The sequence below is a fragment of the Scophthalmus maximus genome, chromosome 8 (assembly GCF_022379125.1).
Source record: "Scophthalmus maximus strain ysfricsl-2021 chromosome 8, ASM2237912v1, whole genome shotgun sequence".
Taxonomy (NCBI): Eukaryota; Metazoa; Chordata; class Actinopteri; order Pleuronectiformes; family Scophthalmidae; genus Scophthalmus; species Scophthalmus maximus.
Window position 1 is genome coordinate 20,774,274 of NC_061522.1, and position 17,474 is coordinate 20,791,747.

Here is a 17,474-nt window from a genome sequence, read left to right on the forward strand (position 1 = left end):
TATTTTATCTAAGTCAAAGCTATGGTGCAATGTAACAGTATATTTACACAAGCACTCTACTTTCTTGAATCTTTACTTTTCACACCACATTCTACTCCACTACAGTTCACTACAGGGAAATGTTGCACTTATTGCTCAATGCAGTTATCTGACATGTTGTAGTCTACTCCATTACATACGAAACTCCTGCATTCAGAATTTTACTTGAATAAAGGTACAAAGGCATAAGCAGTAATTATGTTAGGGTGGACTGTAAATAAGAAAAATGTAACAAAACTATCTGCATGGCTTGACACCACTTGTTGAAGTGTTTGGGTGAAGCAAACCTACAGTATGTACTGGGGCATATCATAGGTTGGCTAAATCTGAATTTTCTCTTTATTCTCTAAGTCTCTGGAATCACTTGGCCAGTTTGAGCTTGTGAATGTTTTTCATTGTTGCATATTTTGTTTTTTTTTTAACTACATGATATTGTCCGCATGGCGCTGGCAGAAGATCACGTCTGGTCTAGTTTCTGTTCTCTTTTGATCCTCATCAAATGACTGGTGACACAATGAGAAGGATGTTGATTATTTCTTAATCTTTTGCAACTATAGATCACTCACTACAAAATAAATCAACAAACTAAAATCCCCTCTTATACTCATCAGAACAAAATCTCACAACAGTTTCTCATTCGTTCAGCATGGGGACTGGGTAAGTCCTGTTTGAGGTGCAGAGGCTTTTACTGAGCGTCAGGCTTTTGAATCTTGAGAGAAAAGTCCACAACTGGACAGCCCTGTGTTATGCAGCCCAGAGAGATGACGTCCACATGTGGGGAGAAATACAACGCTAAGTTCTCTGGTGTAATTCCTCCACTGGCTTCTATTAGTAGAGTCGGGAACTCCACCTTCAGGGAACAAGCCGCAACATGGAGCTCCTGTAGGTCAGAGACAGGGTGGGGGAGAGCCGGTGTATTATTCATATCAAGTAGAGCCAAGTCGCAACCAAGCAATGAAAAGGAGAAATGACTCTGTTCACATTCATTATACCTGAGGTTGAAAGTTGTCCAGCATAACAATGTCTGCTCCTGCTCCAGCAGCCTCTCTGCCCTCCTCTGCAGAGCGGCACTCCACCTCAATCTTACTGCTGAAAGCGCAAACTGACCGGGCAGATCTCACAGCCTGGACAACAAACAGAGTATTGTTTTTTTATGTGTTGTTAAAATTTATTGCTAACTTCAGAGCGAGTAGACTATTTTTTTTATACAGTACACCATAAGTATTTCAAATCTAGTTTTTTATATTCTACAATTTCTTTTAGAGGGGTTATTTAAATCACATATGTTTTGATAGTTTTCAAAGAAAAATATTTCAGTGGTGTCAGATTTTAAATGCACATTTGAGCACCAAATTTCAAATATGCCTGTTACACTTAAATTTTTCATCTGAATTTATAGACCCTGAAACACTACTTTTTAAAAACTGGGGCTATGAAACTTACTGTGATATTTCAACATTTATTTAGCAAGTTTTCATTATTCCGTACCATTTCACTATTAAGTGAATTATTTTGGCCTTTGTTACTTCTGTATTTATAGTAAACAATTCTATATTTACAGTAACAAACATCTAACACTGTTAGTGAAGACAACTCCTTTGTCGCTTTAGTCTTGTATTTTTTTTAAATGAACTAGAGAACTGACATTTTCATTTTAACTGGATCATCACCAGTACCACTGCGCACCTCTGTGATACTCCCTGACGCCCAGACATGGTTGTCCTTCAGCATCACCATTCCGCTCAGGTCCTGTCTGTGCATGGACACGCCGCCAACCAGCATGGCGTACTTCTCAGCCAGACGGAAGCCCGGGGTGGTCTTGCGTGTGCCAGCCACTTCTCCGTGCCATCCTCCCGCTGTTGCCATAGCCTTGAGCTGAGAACAGCGAGCGGCGATCCCAGAGGCCCGGGCCAGGCAGTTGAGAGCCGGCCTCTCCCCGAGGAGGAGACACCTTGCTGGGCCTCTCACCAAAGCAGTCAACGTGACAGCATCTGGACCTGTGGAGGTTGAATGGAAAACATGGGGAGGACTGAGGTCCAATGATGACCTGCATGATCTCTGGCACGTTTTTGAGAGTGATGTAATCAGAGATAGGTGTTTCCATTGAATCATCTCTAAATAGTGCCTTTTTGAATCTCGACCATAATTCAGTTGAAAAGTGACCCGACCAGTTGCAGATGACAAAACACTGTAGTTTGCCCTCAGCTGTAAAACACATTAATGACTTGTTTTCTGAGATATCGGTTGCACTTCTAACATTTAACAATATATTGAAGGTTGTAATTTAATTTGGTCTAAATTTTAAGGAGGATTACAGATTATTTGCCTTTTGAATATAATATCTTGACAGGCTCCTGAACTATACTTATGTCCTCAGGATACTGTACTACATGCGTGAGCTGATTTTGTGTTAGCGCTGTAGTGGCAGTGTGGCTTCTATCTGCCGTCTGCTGCCTGATCAGATTCCAACCGGCAAACCCTCAGACTGTAGAAGACACTGCTCATCTTCCCTCAGGCTGTGGCGGGTGGTAATTTCAGGTATTTATTTGAACTACTTATAGACACATATATATATATATAGTGCAGTTCTTACCAATCTCAGCTCCCTCCTGGTAAATCCAGTCCACAGTGCAGCCGACCTCAGTGAACACAGCTGTGAAGAAGGGGCTCCCCGCCAGGATGCTGTGCGGTGTCTTGCACAGCAGCTTCGCCTCCACTTCCTGTGACCCCACGCACACCCCTGCAGGATCAAAGTTTGGTGTGTCCTCTGCCAGCCACTCTCTTGCGAGCCGGGTCAAAGTGTGAGGTGGGATCGAATGCGCTGCTGTGTGTTGGAGGGGAGACATTCTGAAACAGGAGAGCACGAAGAAAATATTTTTCCCAGGTTGACGCAAGAGTTCAGACTGAAAACGGACAATGACGCTATCTGACTTTCAAGGTGCTCTCTTGTCACTTTTACTCAAAAAATACCAGGCCATGAGCTTGCAGATGTCAAATTTTAAGTTTAAGAGAATGATCACCAAGGCAGATTTTATACTGTGACAGACTTGACGTGATTAAACATACAGTAGACTGCTCTCAGATAATCAGTTTATCCGTTAATCAATTATACAAATTAAAGGTTAAGACATGAATCAATGAGTGAAGCCTAATAAACGAAAGCACCTCCGTATAGCACAGAAGGGCCCTTTGAAGGGTTTGGGTCACCACATTTCATCTAAACTGAATAACAGTGGGACAAGTGATATTTTAGACAGCCATCTAACATGTCACTTGTCATGCATCTGTTCTGTATATGCTTCACTTTGGTAGTTCCTCCTGTCAAGACCTGCAAATGCAACAATTGGGTGGACCAATTACAACCAGAGCAATTTATGTCATGCTAGGAAAATGAGTCAAAGATTGGACCAGCACTAATAAATACAAATTACAGATTTACTTTGTCCCATGGCTTACCTTTCTCTATCGGTCCAGGACTAAAGACCCCCTAACCAACTTGTAGCATTGTGCACACGGAGCCACAGGAAGAATGTGATGTGGAATTTGCCCCTGTGTCCATGTTGGAATGTTTACGAGGCTTATTGACAGGCCACTGAGGTCAATGTACAAATAGGAAAAAAATAACCATGTTAAAATGTTAACCAATGTTAAAAAAAGAAGGTTGTAATTGAACGTTACTAAGGAAAAACAGACATGACAAACGTGCACATACAAGCTCTTAAAACTTTACATCAGATAGTCAGATCCATTAATAATCCTGTATGAATTCAGCACCATTTATAAAAGGGTTTATAGTGTGAACCTAACTAAGGAGTTTTTATTGCTTAATAAATCACTTCCAAGTAACATTTGTGTTGCCAGGTTGTGAAAACTCCCTCCAATGGGCCATTTGACCTCTGACCTTCTTGAAAAAAAAGCTACAGCGCATCTGAACTGCAAAAGCTTATTAGCTCTCACAACTGCAGGCTCAATGCATTATCACAAACCTGTGGTCATGTATTACTGTTATGGTGTTGCAGGAACTGGACCTGAATGCAGAAGGGCAGTAGAACGAAAACAAAAACAGACTAACTGTGTCTAAATAAAACAAAAAAACAACTAAAGTTGTCCACGAGTGTGGGGACGGAAACAGGTAATCTCAGACAGAACAGGTAGCAAACACAGGAGCCAAAAACACAGCAACAGGCTGGGGGGTGAAATCACAGACAAAGGGAAGCACAGAAACTAAATAGACACAAGGTGGGCGGGGCAAATTGAGCACAGGTGAGAAACATAGACACATTAGGAACAAGTGCAGACAATCACAGGGGCAGGAGACACAGGCAAAGTAAAGACACCAAACACACAGGGGAACAGGAAGTGCAGAGACACGAGGAACACGGCTTCAAAAATAAAGCAGGAAATGTCAAACTTGAGATAAACAAACAGGGATAACAAGGTAACAACTAAAAACTAGACACAAGGACAACAACAGAACACAATCACAAAAACAAGCAAAAAGCAACAAAATAGTTGAGAAACCTGCAACCTTTTAAATGACTTATTAACGTTTTTACAACTGCAGACTTCAAATGGGAAACCACCAGTGACCTTTGAACAAGGCGTTACCAGCCTTTTCCCCTACCTTGCAATGCAAAAGTTTGTATACAATTTTTTCTGATAATTAGAATCATTGATCTATAATAAAACCACTGTTTACAATTGAAGACCCTTAACCGATTGTAAAGAGTGCCTCAATAAAAGGTCAGGACAGTAATGCAACTGCTGAAAGATACTTTTGCCTTACTTGTACATTTTCTGTAAACCTGAATCTGACTATAGTCAGTGAAGAAGCACAATGACAGGAAGTGCACACAGAGCCCAGGCATGGAGCTATTTCAGCATTTCCCGTCAGGGGTCAACTACAAAACAGCAGCGGTGACGTCACTCAGTCTGCGCCAGCTCGGCGCGCTCCCGACGCCCAACGGACGCGAGCAGAGGCTTCCTCCACATCCAGAGCAAGAACCAGGAAGTGAAAGTATACACATGGAGGGTGTGTCTTCCCCTGCCAGTTTATGTTTTATTTTTAAAAACACAGTCCTCCTCGGATAACTAAATGGGGGACTCTGCGAGGACCAAGCGGCGGGAGCAGCTGAAGCGCTGGGCCGGCTCCTGCACCGACAAAGCGTCGGCCGTGCCCAGGCGGAGGTGGCGGGGCGATGCCGAGGACGGTGCTGGGGAGCCGGAGGCCGAGCTGAGCGACCCCCCACGGGAGCAGCCAGTGTCTGTGGGCACGGATGAAGTCAGCCCCCTCCTCAAACGACGGTGAGGAAACGTCTCCTGTCTAGCAGTTTAATATTGAGGGCCAATAAACAGCGAGTTAGCTTAGCATTAACATCTCAAGATATGCTAAAGGAGGAATGTTGTGCGTGGGTTTGGACAAGGGGCTGGACAAAATAGCAGAAACACTTCAGAGTACAACACACTAACCCTCCAGCTATTGAACAGTGTTACACGTTCAATGAAGCTCACACTGTCCAGTTATTGTTGAAACCTGTCAGTGGTCGTGTCTGTTGTAGTGTTTGTCCTAGCTAGCCAGCTAGCTAAATGTCTTGCCTGGTCTTGGTCAGGGTTTACTCGTACCACTGTACCGTGAATTTGCGACTGGCATTATATTTGAATTGAAGTGATCGTTTGCAATAGATGTAGTGACGGTGGCCATCTCTTTAAAACCTTAACTGTAGTCCTCTGGTAATTGGTGTTGGGGCTATGGCTGCCTAGTACTACAGCAGTGTGGCTGCAACAATATTAATATATCTGATGGAGAAAAAAAAATCACCATTTATGATGGTATCAACAAAGAGGGATCATAAGTAGACACTCACTAACACACCTCAAAGACACTCACGGGCACTTTTGTGGGACAACAACAACAACAACTAAAAATCACTGGCATCAGCAAGTTAAAGGTTTGAGTTATTCTATATCTTTCTTGTTGTCTACAAGTCCCACAAAGAGACCAAGGTTTTCATCTTCTTACGGGATTTGTTTCAAATAATAAAACTATACAATGTGGCTCTCACTTTTTTCCTCCTAGATTCCCGCACCGTGTCGTAAGCCCTCTTTCCAAATTCCCTGTGTTACAATTCATGTTTGTCACAACAGCTAAACAGCCAAGTAATCCAGCTGGCCGTGTCCTCTGTCTGTAGGAAAAGCGTGAGGTTCGACAGGGCCGCAGAGTTCCTGGCTGCTTGTGCCAGTGGGGACACGGAGGAGGCCCAGGTGATGCTGATGGAGGCGGAAGACACCAAAACGACGGACAGGGAAGATGTGGTAGAAATCATCAACTGCTCTAACGCTGATGGAATCACAGCTCTACACCAGGTGAGGGATTCCCCTCTTGAGGTTTCAACAAAGTTACGTTGAGGAACAAGAAACCTATACAGTTGCTTCACTTTGTTTCCCCGTCTTGTCCGCAGGCCTGCATAGATGGCAGCATGGAGATCGTGACCTTCCTTTTGGAGCGCGGTGCCAACGTGAACCAGGTTGACAGCGAGGGATGGACACCGCTGCATGTCGCCGCCTCCTGCGGCTATTCTGACATTGCAGAGTGCGTAGTATATACGTCTCTACATTTAACAGAATACTGCAGCGTAACAGCTGTGCAATACAACGCTCTTTGCCAGTGTGTGGACGTCAGAGTGCAGCGTGGGTGCCAGAGTATTTCTGCATTCAACAATACTAACATTGTTGCGCAGCAAGTCGGCTAAAGCGTGTGGGCCGGACTGGCACACAAACACTTAAGATTTAAGAAACGATGCACCTTCTCTCTACAGAAGATTAATGATGAATGAATAATCCCATTATAGTGTTTCGGCACCTCAAACACAAATAATTTGATAGGATTAGGTGTTCTCCGTTTGGAGTGTGTTGTCTTTCTCTCTAGACTTTTTAATTGTTTCAGTTGACATTTAAATCAATTCTCTCTGTCCATGTTTGTTTTTTGCCAGATTCCTTTTGCAGCAGGGCGCATCTCTCTCTGCAGTGAACTGTGATGGTGACGTTCCTCTGGACATCGCTTTGGAGGAGACCACCGATTCTCTTCTTCAGGGCTACACTCTGAGACAGGGTGAGTGGTGTTCACTGACAACCACCCCCCCCCCCCCCCCCCCCCTTTTTTAAGGTTGTTTCATCATTAATTTGTTCTTCATCTGGGCGGGGAAAGTGTTCATGCATTTCTTTGCAGCACAAGTTCTTTCGGTTTAACAGTGGTTTTTTTGATATGTTTGTTGAGCTACATCTAAAGACCCCGATGGGCCTCTTCGTGGTTGTATTAGCAGTGTTGGACACGGTTTGGAAAAGTGGCAGCCAAAACGTCTGGAGATACAAGCACAGTTTAGTGCTTTGAAAATCAGTTTGATTGTTTTGTTTAATTTTGCTGGGTTTTGCCATTTTATGGTGTGTACAGATATTAGAAAATATTCTTGATAATTATTTTGATAATGATTTCAATCAGTGACATCCAGTTGTGTTTGAGATATTCTTGATGATGGTGGGCCTTAGGGTCTAGAGGACAAAGGGTTTCATGCAGAGTAATAATGCATGAAACAAACTAGTTGGTATGACGTGTTGTCTGATAACGTTGGGAAGGTTTTAAGCTTTGCTAAATGGGGATAAAAGTGCATGTTTTTGGACATGCTCTCCTGCAAAGCGTTCATAGTTCTGAACTAGTGCTTAAACTTGTAGAGTTAGTTGTGTAAAGGATGGAAAAAAGAGCTTAAAAAGCAGTAAGTATTTTAATCCAATACACTTTTTGAAAAAAAACAGCTAATATTTCCTCCCGGTCCACTAACTGTCAGTTCTGAGTCGAAAAGAAATCTGGGTTTTCTACTCAGCCCTGGCTCTGTAAATTGAAACACCAAAAAAATGGTGTGCACCACACAACACTGTGTGCAGTATGTAAACATAACTCGCCACCACCTTAAGAGACCTGCTAGTGACCGTTGCTCCGACTCAGGGGTTTTGGACTTGTGGTTAGCGTGTCGGTCTCCCCACACCTGAGGGCTCGCGGCCCAGTCAGAATAACAAAGAGAGAGACAAGCTTCTCTAAAATCGTTACTGCCCCTTTGAGGGAGAAGTCCAGACTTTACATACTACTAAGAGGAGGCATTATTATATCTTAATGGAATGCACCTTGAATGTGTATGTCTCATACTGTGGGCATGGATAAAACACCGGTTGCATGTATTTGACATTTCCTGTTTGTGTCCAGGTGTGGACTTGGAGGCAGCTAAGCGGCTGGAGGAGGAACAAATCATGAGAGACGCCCGGACATGGCTAACTGAGGGCCCACCTCCCGATGTGCGACACCCCAAGACTGGGGCCACCCCGCTGCATGTGGCTGCAGCCAAAGGCTACCTGGAGGCCCTCAAGTAAATATTTGTTTTTTAATGGATCTATGCCTAGAACTTTTCTTTGTCTAGAATTGAAAAACCAGAAGACAAAGTTCTGTCAGTGGACTGGGCTCCTGTTGTTCTATCCACGGTATATTTTGGTTTGTAATTGTCTCGTACAGTTTTTCCTGCTCTGATTTTGACACCTGCTCCTTGTGTTGTCCAGGATACTGTGTCAGTGTGGGCTGGATGTGTCCGCTATGGACTTTGACGGCTGGACACCTCTCCATGCCGCAGCACACTGGGGTCAGGGGGAGGCCTGTTACATTCTGGCTGAACAACTGTGCAATATGGAATCCCGCAGCAACGCGGTGAGGCCCAAAAAATATATGAAAACTATTATATCACGTAGGTGTCGTCTATGTTCAGCTTGTTCTTTCATTTACAGGAAGAACATGTATCATGACAGACAGAATATAGTATTTTACATGGGAACTTAATGCTGTATATCTAACAACACACGTTATCCCATTCTGTTTTTCATTCCATGCTTGATTTTTGACATGTTGCTTACTCTTAATATGAAACGAACCCTGCAGGGCCAGACGCCATTTGATGTTGCGGATGAAAGTGTTGAGGAGCTGCTGGAGGAGCTATCACAGAAACAAGCCAATGTGAGAAAGTGTTTATCTTCACCGGCATCGTACGCACTTACTTCATGTAATTTAGAAGACTGGTTGTCTTGATCACTGACTCGTGTGTCCCCTCCTTTCTCAGTGGCGTAATGAACAGTCCATACTGGACCGGCAAAACCAACCAGGCCCCACTGCTGCAAACGCACAAAACAGACGGCGAAGGTTAGTATCTCTCTGTGACTTATCCTGATTTATATTCATTTGAAAATATTGGGTATTTAGCCTAAATTAAAATTGATAAAATGTAAATGTCCATTGGAGCATGCCTTACTCCCAGTGGCACCTCTATATTTGACCCAAATTGATTACAGATTTTAACAGATGCTAATGATAACCAAAAAAAACTAAATGAAAGATGTAAGGTGCCTTGTCTCTCTGCACAAAATGTCCTTGGGTATTGTTACCTTTTGAGGTTCACATCTATCCTTTTGAATGCTTCCAGGAGCTCAGTGTGCAGGATGAGCAGTAAAGACAAGATGAACGTGCAGGACCAGTCAAAAGAGAGGGGCGTCTCTGGAGACCTGGAGCTGAGCGAGGAGAAAGAGAGCAGCCCCGGTAAAACTGTGTTGACAATTTGACCATGAGTACTACAACTTTTCTGTGAAGACGAAAAATTGTGCTGACGCCAAAATATTCTGGTTCTCTTTTCCCAGAAAGCTCAACTGTGTCTAGTCCAGACACGGAGAGTGTGGCCACATCTACAGTCAGCCCTGCTGATAAGGTAATACTCACTGGGCACAGGCTGGTGTCTTACACAACCGTGTTCCCTCTCAGTCAAGTGGTGTAACAATAGAATATGAAGTGTGATGTGGAAAAGCTACATGTAAATGACCAGATGATAAAAAAAAACAACAATGTTAATTCAAAAAACACATTTATACTTGCACAATGTGCTTTTGTCACAATATCTTCTCAGCATGACACTGTACAGCTAACTGTAGAACTAAAAAAAATTTGATAATCGTACATACGGTGACAATGATGAAGAGTAATTTAATCAAAAACAGGAAATGAGGAGAGAAAAGCCAGAGTGTACTGTATCTAATGTATGTACAATTTCAAATCCAACAGTGATAATATACTGTATATGAAAAATCCCAGTGGGGAAATTACTGTTCTTCTATCATTATACTTTCTCAAAACAGTTGATTTGCTCTGAGAGTTTGAGAAGAAGCTTTGAAACGTCAGATGTGTTTTCAAAGTTTTTTTTAAAGCATGTCAACAAAAAAGAAAGATAATTCCAGATTTTAGTTGGTGACAACTGATTAAAGTGAAGCTGCTGGTGTTTTTTTCCCCTCTCCTCTCTTCTGTGGTTCAGACGCTGGAGGAGAAAGACGAGGAGGAGAAGGAGCAGGACAAGGCGAACCGCACTGCTAGAGTCCAGCCCACTCCTCAGACGAGGGACCCTGAGAGTCCCAACACCCCCAACGCTGACAGACGCAAGTAAGAAGCAAGAACCCCTCTCCTCAAACAGATTTTATGTTTATTTTCTTTCTGTAGTTCATACAACTGCATGATGCATAAAAAAAAGAGTTAAAATGTAGATAATACTTGTAATGTAATATATACTTTGTGAATGTTTGTGAGTTTAGGTTCCAGGCTCCAGTAAGAGACGAAGAGTCTGAATCTCAGAGGAAAGCTCGCTCTCGACTGATGCGCCAGTCCCGCCGCTCCACACAGGTAAGACTTACAGGTGATGGGTATTGTTTGGATTCCATCACCACTAGAACCTTTATGGATGCTCCTTGTTGGTCCAGTACTTTATCCATACTCTAATTGGTTCACTTTTATTACTGTGGTGAAGAAAAATAAAAGGAAGAACAGGAAAAAAAAATAGAGCAGCAATTGCAGCAGTTACAACAAGAAAGTCATCATTTAAATCCAAGAGTATCTCCCTGGGGAAAAGAAATGGGAGGACAGTTTGACCAGTCCACACCACTGAGGATAAGGGCAGAGGTTAGGCATCAAGTTGTGGTGGTATTATGTCATCGGGGGTTCTTCTCACGTATAAACATAGATATACAAATCCCCCTTAATCCATCTTGAATCATCATTCAGATTTAAATCAGTTTCCTGTCTTTCTAGGAGCTGGAGTCATTTGGTCACTGTTATATTCATGTTTCTTCACACCATTAAGGTGTCACAGCATTTCCACACACATTTTGGGTATCAGAAGCTAAAGTGTGCAGAAAACCAAACATAATTTTTGCTGCCTTTTATTGACCTAGCATGTGTTACAATCTCTCGTCTGTAAATGCTGTGGTTAATTCAACACATCACTGTGTAATGATGCAGAGAGACGGCCAAACAGCAGCTTAGTGAACTATATACTAAGGAATGATTATACCGGGACTGTAGTGTAACTCTGCATCACGCTGCACACCCAACAAGGTACAAATGATGCACTGCATCGCTTCATTCGCGATGGAAAGTTTGTGTCTCCTTTTTTTGATAAAACAACTGTGCAGTTCTGATTGCATCGAATAAGCTGTGTGGGTGGTTTTTTTCTTTGCACCGTGGGCAGGGTGTGACTCTAACAGACCTGAAAGAAGCAGAGAAGACTGTGGCGAAAGCTGCAGATCCACCACCTCGCAACATCCAGCCCGTCAGTCCCATCGTCACCATCACGCCTGATGAAAGGGGTAAGGGGGAAGAGAGGCTGTGGAGTAAAATTCTATAACAGTAACAAGGAGTGAGAGATCTCAACATTCACTTCCTGCTTGTGTTGTTTTACAGACCAGATGAATCCTTTTAGACAAATGTCTGACCTGTACATGTCTTTGTCACACTTACTTAGTAACCACATTAATGCCCCACTATCAAAAATGTAAAAAAAAAAAAAAGAATGCTAATATGTGCCATTATGTCATAAAAAAAACCTTAAATATCCATCTGTTTACTGTGAAAATGACACTACCACATAGGATTACACTTTTGGCGCGGTGCTTTAGAGGAAATGGTTTTTTTTGGCATAGGCTCTAAGGGCTCCTGCTTCACAGTAGAGCAATAGGTGTGGCTTAGCTGTCAGGGCAGCTACAGTACTCATCTCTGTGACCTCTCGATAGTGTTTTTGACACCTTACCACACTTCACCCTTGTTTTTATTTTAATGCAGAAATGAGCATTTCCCCATCAGATATCTTCGATTGACATCATGTTCAGATAAATCAACCTGTTAGCTCAGTAAGCATCGCGGTTTGACCTGGAGCATCGACTCATAATCACGAGAGCAGCACTTTGTTAATGTTAACTGAGCTCGTCGCTCTCAAGCCTCAACATGCCGTGATATGCAGCAAAGACTTCCTGCATCGTGCAAAGTTAAATTTAAAAACTAGTCCACCGCATGAATAAATTAGTTCAATTAATCCAGCCTCACTGTCAGGCACCTTTGTGTTCTAGCTGTGTTTGTCCTATGTTCCTTCTCCTTTGAACCTCCATAGTGACACAAGTCATGGTTAGTTAGATTTTTGTGGAAAACCAAAATTCCCCTCAGACCTCAGTTGTGTCTTCTGTCGACCGCCATATGTTCCAGACACAGACCCGGTGAGGCAGGCGGAGCAGGAGGGAGAGAGACGTCTGGCAGTAAAGGACCGGAGGAGAGGGAGGAAGGAGAGACGCTCCACTGGCATCGTTCAGCCAGGAGGAGAGGTAAGAAACAATCTCACGCTGTCACCAACATGGCAGGGCATTCACTGCCAAGTTTTTGGGGGGGGATAAACATCCAGGATTTCATTTTGGGGACAAAAAAAGTCATTGGTTCTTTCATTTTTGCAACAATACCAGAGCACTGAAAGTTGGTGAAAGGACGGAACAACCAGTTCCTCTTTTTTCATGATGAAACCATTCAGTGAGCACATGACTTTAAATGTCTTGCTGACTGGATATGATGAGGATTTTTTTGTTTCTTCTAAAACGTTTGCAAAACTAAAATCCACTGAGGTTCTAATGGGCCCCACTGAGCTGCCTGAAGTATCAAAAATAAAGTTCACAAACTCAATGCTTGGCTACACGGCATGTGTTGAGTTTGTGAACTTTATTTTGACATCTATCAAATCCTACATTTAAAGATGCCAAATATGTCAGATGAGTTTGAGGAAACGTGTATAAATAATGCATAATAATATTTCATCAGACACTAAGATAAGACGTACCTTTATTGATCCTCCTTAGGGGAAATTCAGAAGTTAGTATTGACGTTATAGGTGAAGTGCTCTGTAACTGAAAATGTTGACCTAAATGTATTTTCAGAATGAAGACGAGGATGGTCATCTGGATGATGCAAACAGTATTAGCACTTCCAAGTGAGTCTCAACATTAAGGAAGGAATTTGCATGTTTCACAAAAATATGGTTTCATATGCAGGTAAAGGGTAAATAAAAAGGGTACATTGATAAATGTATAACCCTGTGCTGGTGTTGGCGATTCTCTAACGGAGCTTTAAAAGTCTCTCTTGTGTCTCTGCAGCGAGAGTCAACAGGAAGACTTCTCAGCTGATTACAGGACGGTAGGTTCTGACCGTCTCTTCCGAAAAGCTCACACATTCATGAAAAACACACCTGAGGGCTGAAAGTGAACCGTAGCTGAGGTCTAGACAAATAAGGGCAGGAATGACATACAGTACTGCACGGTGTGACACTCAAGGTTGTCGCGCTCTGAATGTCTGATTGAATGTCTGCTGTGTTTCCTTTCAGCTGTACTTAAAGGTACTGCAGGAAAACCTGGCTCTGAAGGACAAGCTGCAGGAGATGGAGCTGCTGCTCAGCCAAAACAAAGTGGAGCTGGAGAGACTACGACAGGTTCGGCAGGTTTGCCTCTGACCTTTAAGATTCAAACCACGTGTGTGTATCTGTGTGTGCGTGTGCAAGCGTGGTCCAGGTATTAGTCACGTTACAGGTGCCTAAATATGTTAACAGTCTCATTATGGGGAGAAAAGTCAAGGTAAAAAAGGAGGTTAAGGTTATGTGATGTGATGTTATGTCCTCTAGAGGGTGTGGACACGTGTAGTTGTGAAATTAATTTATTAATTCATTATATGTTGCTGTTGTCATGGCCTGTGGCACTTGTGTATCAGTGCAGTCACCTGTATGATTATGGTCAATGATCATTGTGTCTCCCTGTGGCAGAGCCAAGAGAACAGCACAGACAGACCGGCCCTGCTGGAGCTCGAGAGATTTGTAAGTCTGCTTTTTTTCCCCCGTTGTGTCTGGTCTCCCAGGAAGTGACCTCCTGTACTGTCAGGCCATTGTACTTGTGATTGGGTTGCTTCCTGCACCTCCACCACCCTACAGAAATAATATTTCAAAGGATGATAAATATAAACAGCATCTATTTTACAGTCCACAGGAAAGTGGATTTTGTTTCAAAAGTCAAACAAAAAAGTTATTGTGTTGTGACTTGCAAATGTAAAGCTGTACTGGTTGATGTTTACTGTATGGCATGATTAGGATATAAAAGTGCATGTTTATCAGCTCGACAAGTTGGGCAGAGGATGAAGGTAAGGTTTCAGAAACATGAGACAAAGTTCAACTTCAGGAACAGCAGGCGAAATGTTTGCTCATGCAGCCTCACAGTTTCCACACTCTTGTGGTCACAGGAGAAGTTGGCCCTCCAGAGGAAGGCAGTGGAACTGGAGGACGAGCTGAAGGTACTCATGATCACTCTCAAATTCACTCTCATGCTCACTCCCATGCTCACTGTCATGCTCACTCCCATGCTCACTCCCATGCTCACTCCCATGCTCACTCTCATACTCACTCTCATACTCACTCTCATACTCACTCTCATACTCACTGTCATGCTCCCTCTCATGCTCACTTTCATGTCTACTCTCCTGTTCACTCTCCTTCTCACTGTCATGCTCCCTCTCATGCTCACTCCCATACTCACTGTCATGCTCCCTCTCATGCTCACTTTCATGCTCACTGTCATGCTCACTCCCATGTTCACTCTCATGGTCACTCCCATGCTCACTCCCATACTCACTGTCATGCTCCCTCTCATGCTCACTTTCATGTCTACTCTCCTGTTCACTCTCCTTCTCACTCTCCTTCTCACTCTCATGCTCACTCTCATGCTCACTCTCATGCTCACTCTCATGTTCACTTCAGTAGCAATCACAACAGTTCTGAATTAACTTGACTGCAATCATTTGATGCTCTGATCCCAAATGCTTGTAGTCCTCCTGAATCCCACATAAGCAAACGTGACACAAATTCAATTGAGCATAAAAAAAAAATAAAAACAGAAAATTTTAAAGGAAACAAAAAAACAGTATAGAGTCTATGAGCCATGACCCAAACACATCTACAATATAACATTTGGTCAGGTAAAATGAGCCTCTGCTCAGCTGCACCTTGTTACTTTACTTGGATGTTTGAGCTTCACTGTGCAGAATTTGACACTCGGAGGCTGTTTTCACATTCGCCTGATGAAGGGGGGAGGAGATGTTTCTCTCTGCTCACTTTAATCCACCATTGACGACCAGAAGAGCAAAAAGAGTGTAAATGATAAAAAGTGCATTTTGTATTGTTTTTGTGGCTGAAGAGGAAAGTGAGAAATCTGACAGCTGAAACCTCTTACCTCTTCTTCACCTTCTCTTTTACCATGTTTCTATCACTTATCCTGCTCCCATTCCAACCCAATGGCGACTTGCCCTCTGTTAACGTCTCATCCATGGATAGAAAATGACAGACAGCTTTCCTGTATTGATCTAGTACAATAGTTTAAAGATCTGTCGCAGAGAACGCTGTGTTGAAAACGCCTGTGTGTGATGATGTGTCTGTAGGTTCTGGGGGACCTCAGAGCAGACAACCAGAGGCTCAAGGACGAGAACGCCGCCCTCATTCGAGTCATCAGCAAACTCTCAAGATGAACCTGAAAGAAAAGAAGAAAAACCCCTACATGGAGATGAAAAGTATTACAGGATTTATTTTTTATCCAACTCAGAAGACAGAGCCCAGGAAGACAGACGCAGTATATCGAACACCCGTAGAGCACATTTAACATTAACCGGAAGAACGTTTAGATTTCAGGGTCATTAGCTCGTGTTTGGGCCTTTATGATTTGGCAGATCTACTGTATGACGAGCTGAACTGCACCTCCTGTGGACTGGCGGGGCATCCCTGTTCACATCAGCTTTTATATTGCGTTTTTATTGTTGTATTTTTTTAAACTGGAATATTTTATGTGCTTTGCTTCAGCGACACTTTGTATAAAATCTGTATTAAGAGACTTAAAGCCATGCACAGTGTGAGTTCAGAGTAATGTGTTAGATAGATTAATGAATGCCAGTCATGTAGTTATTTTTTTGGGCGGAAAAAAGACAAACAAAAACAACTTTCATGTGCCAAAAACCCAGCCCCAGTTTTGTGTTTCCTTTTGGGGAAGACTCCATATGGTCAGTGACGTTCCTCAGGAGGAGTCCTGGGTCGATGCTCTGTTCTAGCTGACTGCTGTAAAGGTGGACCAAAATTTGCATGCTCATTCCTCCCCCTGCTCCTCTGAATGTATATTTAAGATGTATATTTATGTACAGGGGCCATCTGTCCTGACAGTGACGTAGAGGCGACGTCGTACAAAGGACGGAGAGAGTTTCGGGTGCTAGCCGTAGATGTCGGACGCAGCTCGTGTACATGGGCATTCTCGCAGAAACCGCTTGTTACAGACGTCGCACCTTTCAAGACGTTGTGGGGAACGCACGCTCTGTTCTTTGTACTGTACGTTGGTAGTAATTTCACTTTTGGCATTTTTGAGTGGATGCTTCTGAAAAAGCGACGACCCTAAGTTAAGTATTTGCCCTGTGACGGACGGCTGTTATTGTCGAACAGACAGGCCAGATGGGTCAACCTTTGAATGTTTACCCCGGTTTTAAATAAAAAAACAAACACATTTGCATGTCAAATTGTATTTTGATGCTGTGCCTTTCGATATGCATTTGTAAGTAATATTTCTATTTTGCTTTGGTAAACGTACATCGTTAAGTATAAAACAGTTTGGGCAAAAAATGATCAAGGCTCTGTTTTGTTTCTTGTCCATTTCCTTTTCAAAAGTTATCTTTGACCTTTTCTCGTAACCAAAGTGTCTTTATGAGTTGATACAACATAACTCCGTCAATTCAAGTGTGTGTTGAGATGGGAAATATAGAGACTCTTGACACTGCAGCCCAGCTTATATTTTTTTCAATATTTACTATATAATACTAATATTTAATGCAGATTTGTCACTGTATTTTGGCTGAATGCCAAAAATAAATTTGAGATTGTCTACAGAGCCGAAATTCCATGATCTGTTTGAGCAATGACAAGTACATTTATGTTTAAATGTAAAATGTGGGCAAACTACCATGGTCAACTGTTTAAAAAAAAAGCATA

General features: G+C 42.8%; 2 protein-coding genes across 5 annotated transcripts; one reads left to right on the plus strand and one right to left on the minus strand.

The window, feature by feature from the left end:
• Positions 1 to 57: 57 nt before the first annotated feature.
• On the minus strand, positions 58 to 9,223 carry LOC118313268 (nicotinate-nucleotide pyrophosphorylase [carboxylating]). Of its 3 annotated transcripts, XM_035638642.2 has the most exons (6): positions 4,826 to 4,962; positions 3,496 to 3,631; positions 2,633 to 2,886; positions 1,726 to 2,036; positions 1,032 to 1,163; positions 58 to 919 (listed from the first exon to the last, which is right to left on the minus strand). In XM_035638642.2, the coding sequence occupies exons 3-6, from the start codon at positions 2,883 to 2,885 to the stop codon at positions 725 to 727; spliced, it is 891 nt and encodes a 296-aa protein (XP_035494535.2). In that variant the 5' UTR covers position 2,886; positions 3,496 to 3,631; positions 4,826 to 4,962; the 3' UTR covers positions 58 to 724. The 3 variants fall into 3 exon arrangements, with proteins under 3 accessions (XP_035494535.2, XP_035494534.2, XP_035494533.2); XM_035638641.2 differs by lacking the exons at positions 3,496 to 3,631; positions 4,826 to 4,962 and adding an exon at positions 9,127 to 9,223; XM_035638640.2 differs by lacking the exon at positions 3,496 to 3,631 and having other exon boundaries at positions 4,826 to 4,965.
• Positions 4,988 to 17,111, plus strand: ppp1r12c (protein phosphatase 1, regulatory subunit 12C). Of its 2 annotated transcripts, none has more exons than XM_035638619.1 (20): positions 4,988 to 5,343; positions 6,228 to 6,402; positions 6,498 to 6,628; positions 7,029 to 7,147; positions 8,291 to 8,450; positions 8,638 to 8,782; positions 9,011 to 9,085; positions 9,189 to 9,268; positions 9,549 to 9,661; positions 9,760 to 9,827; positions 10,425 to 10,549; positions 10,699 to 10,786; positions 11,631 to 11,748; positions 12,638 to 12,753; positions 13,354 to 13,406; positions 13,570 to 13,609; positions 13,797 to 13,910; positions 14,229 to 14,279; positions 14,699 to 14,749; positions 15,890 to 17,111. In XM_035638619.1, exons 1-20 carry the CDS (start codon positions 5,135 to 5,137, stop codon positions 15,974 to 15,976), a joined length of 2,118 nt encoding a protein of 705 aa, XP_035494512.1. In that variant the 5' UTR covers positions 4,988 to 5,134; the 3' UTR covers positions 15,977 to 17,111. The 2 variants fall into 2 exon arrangements, with proteins under 2 accessions (XP_035494512.1, XP_035494513.1); XM_035638620.1 differs by having other exon boundaries at positions 13,797 to 13,901.
• Positions 17,112 to 17,474: the final 363 nt, after the last annotated feature.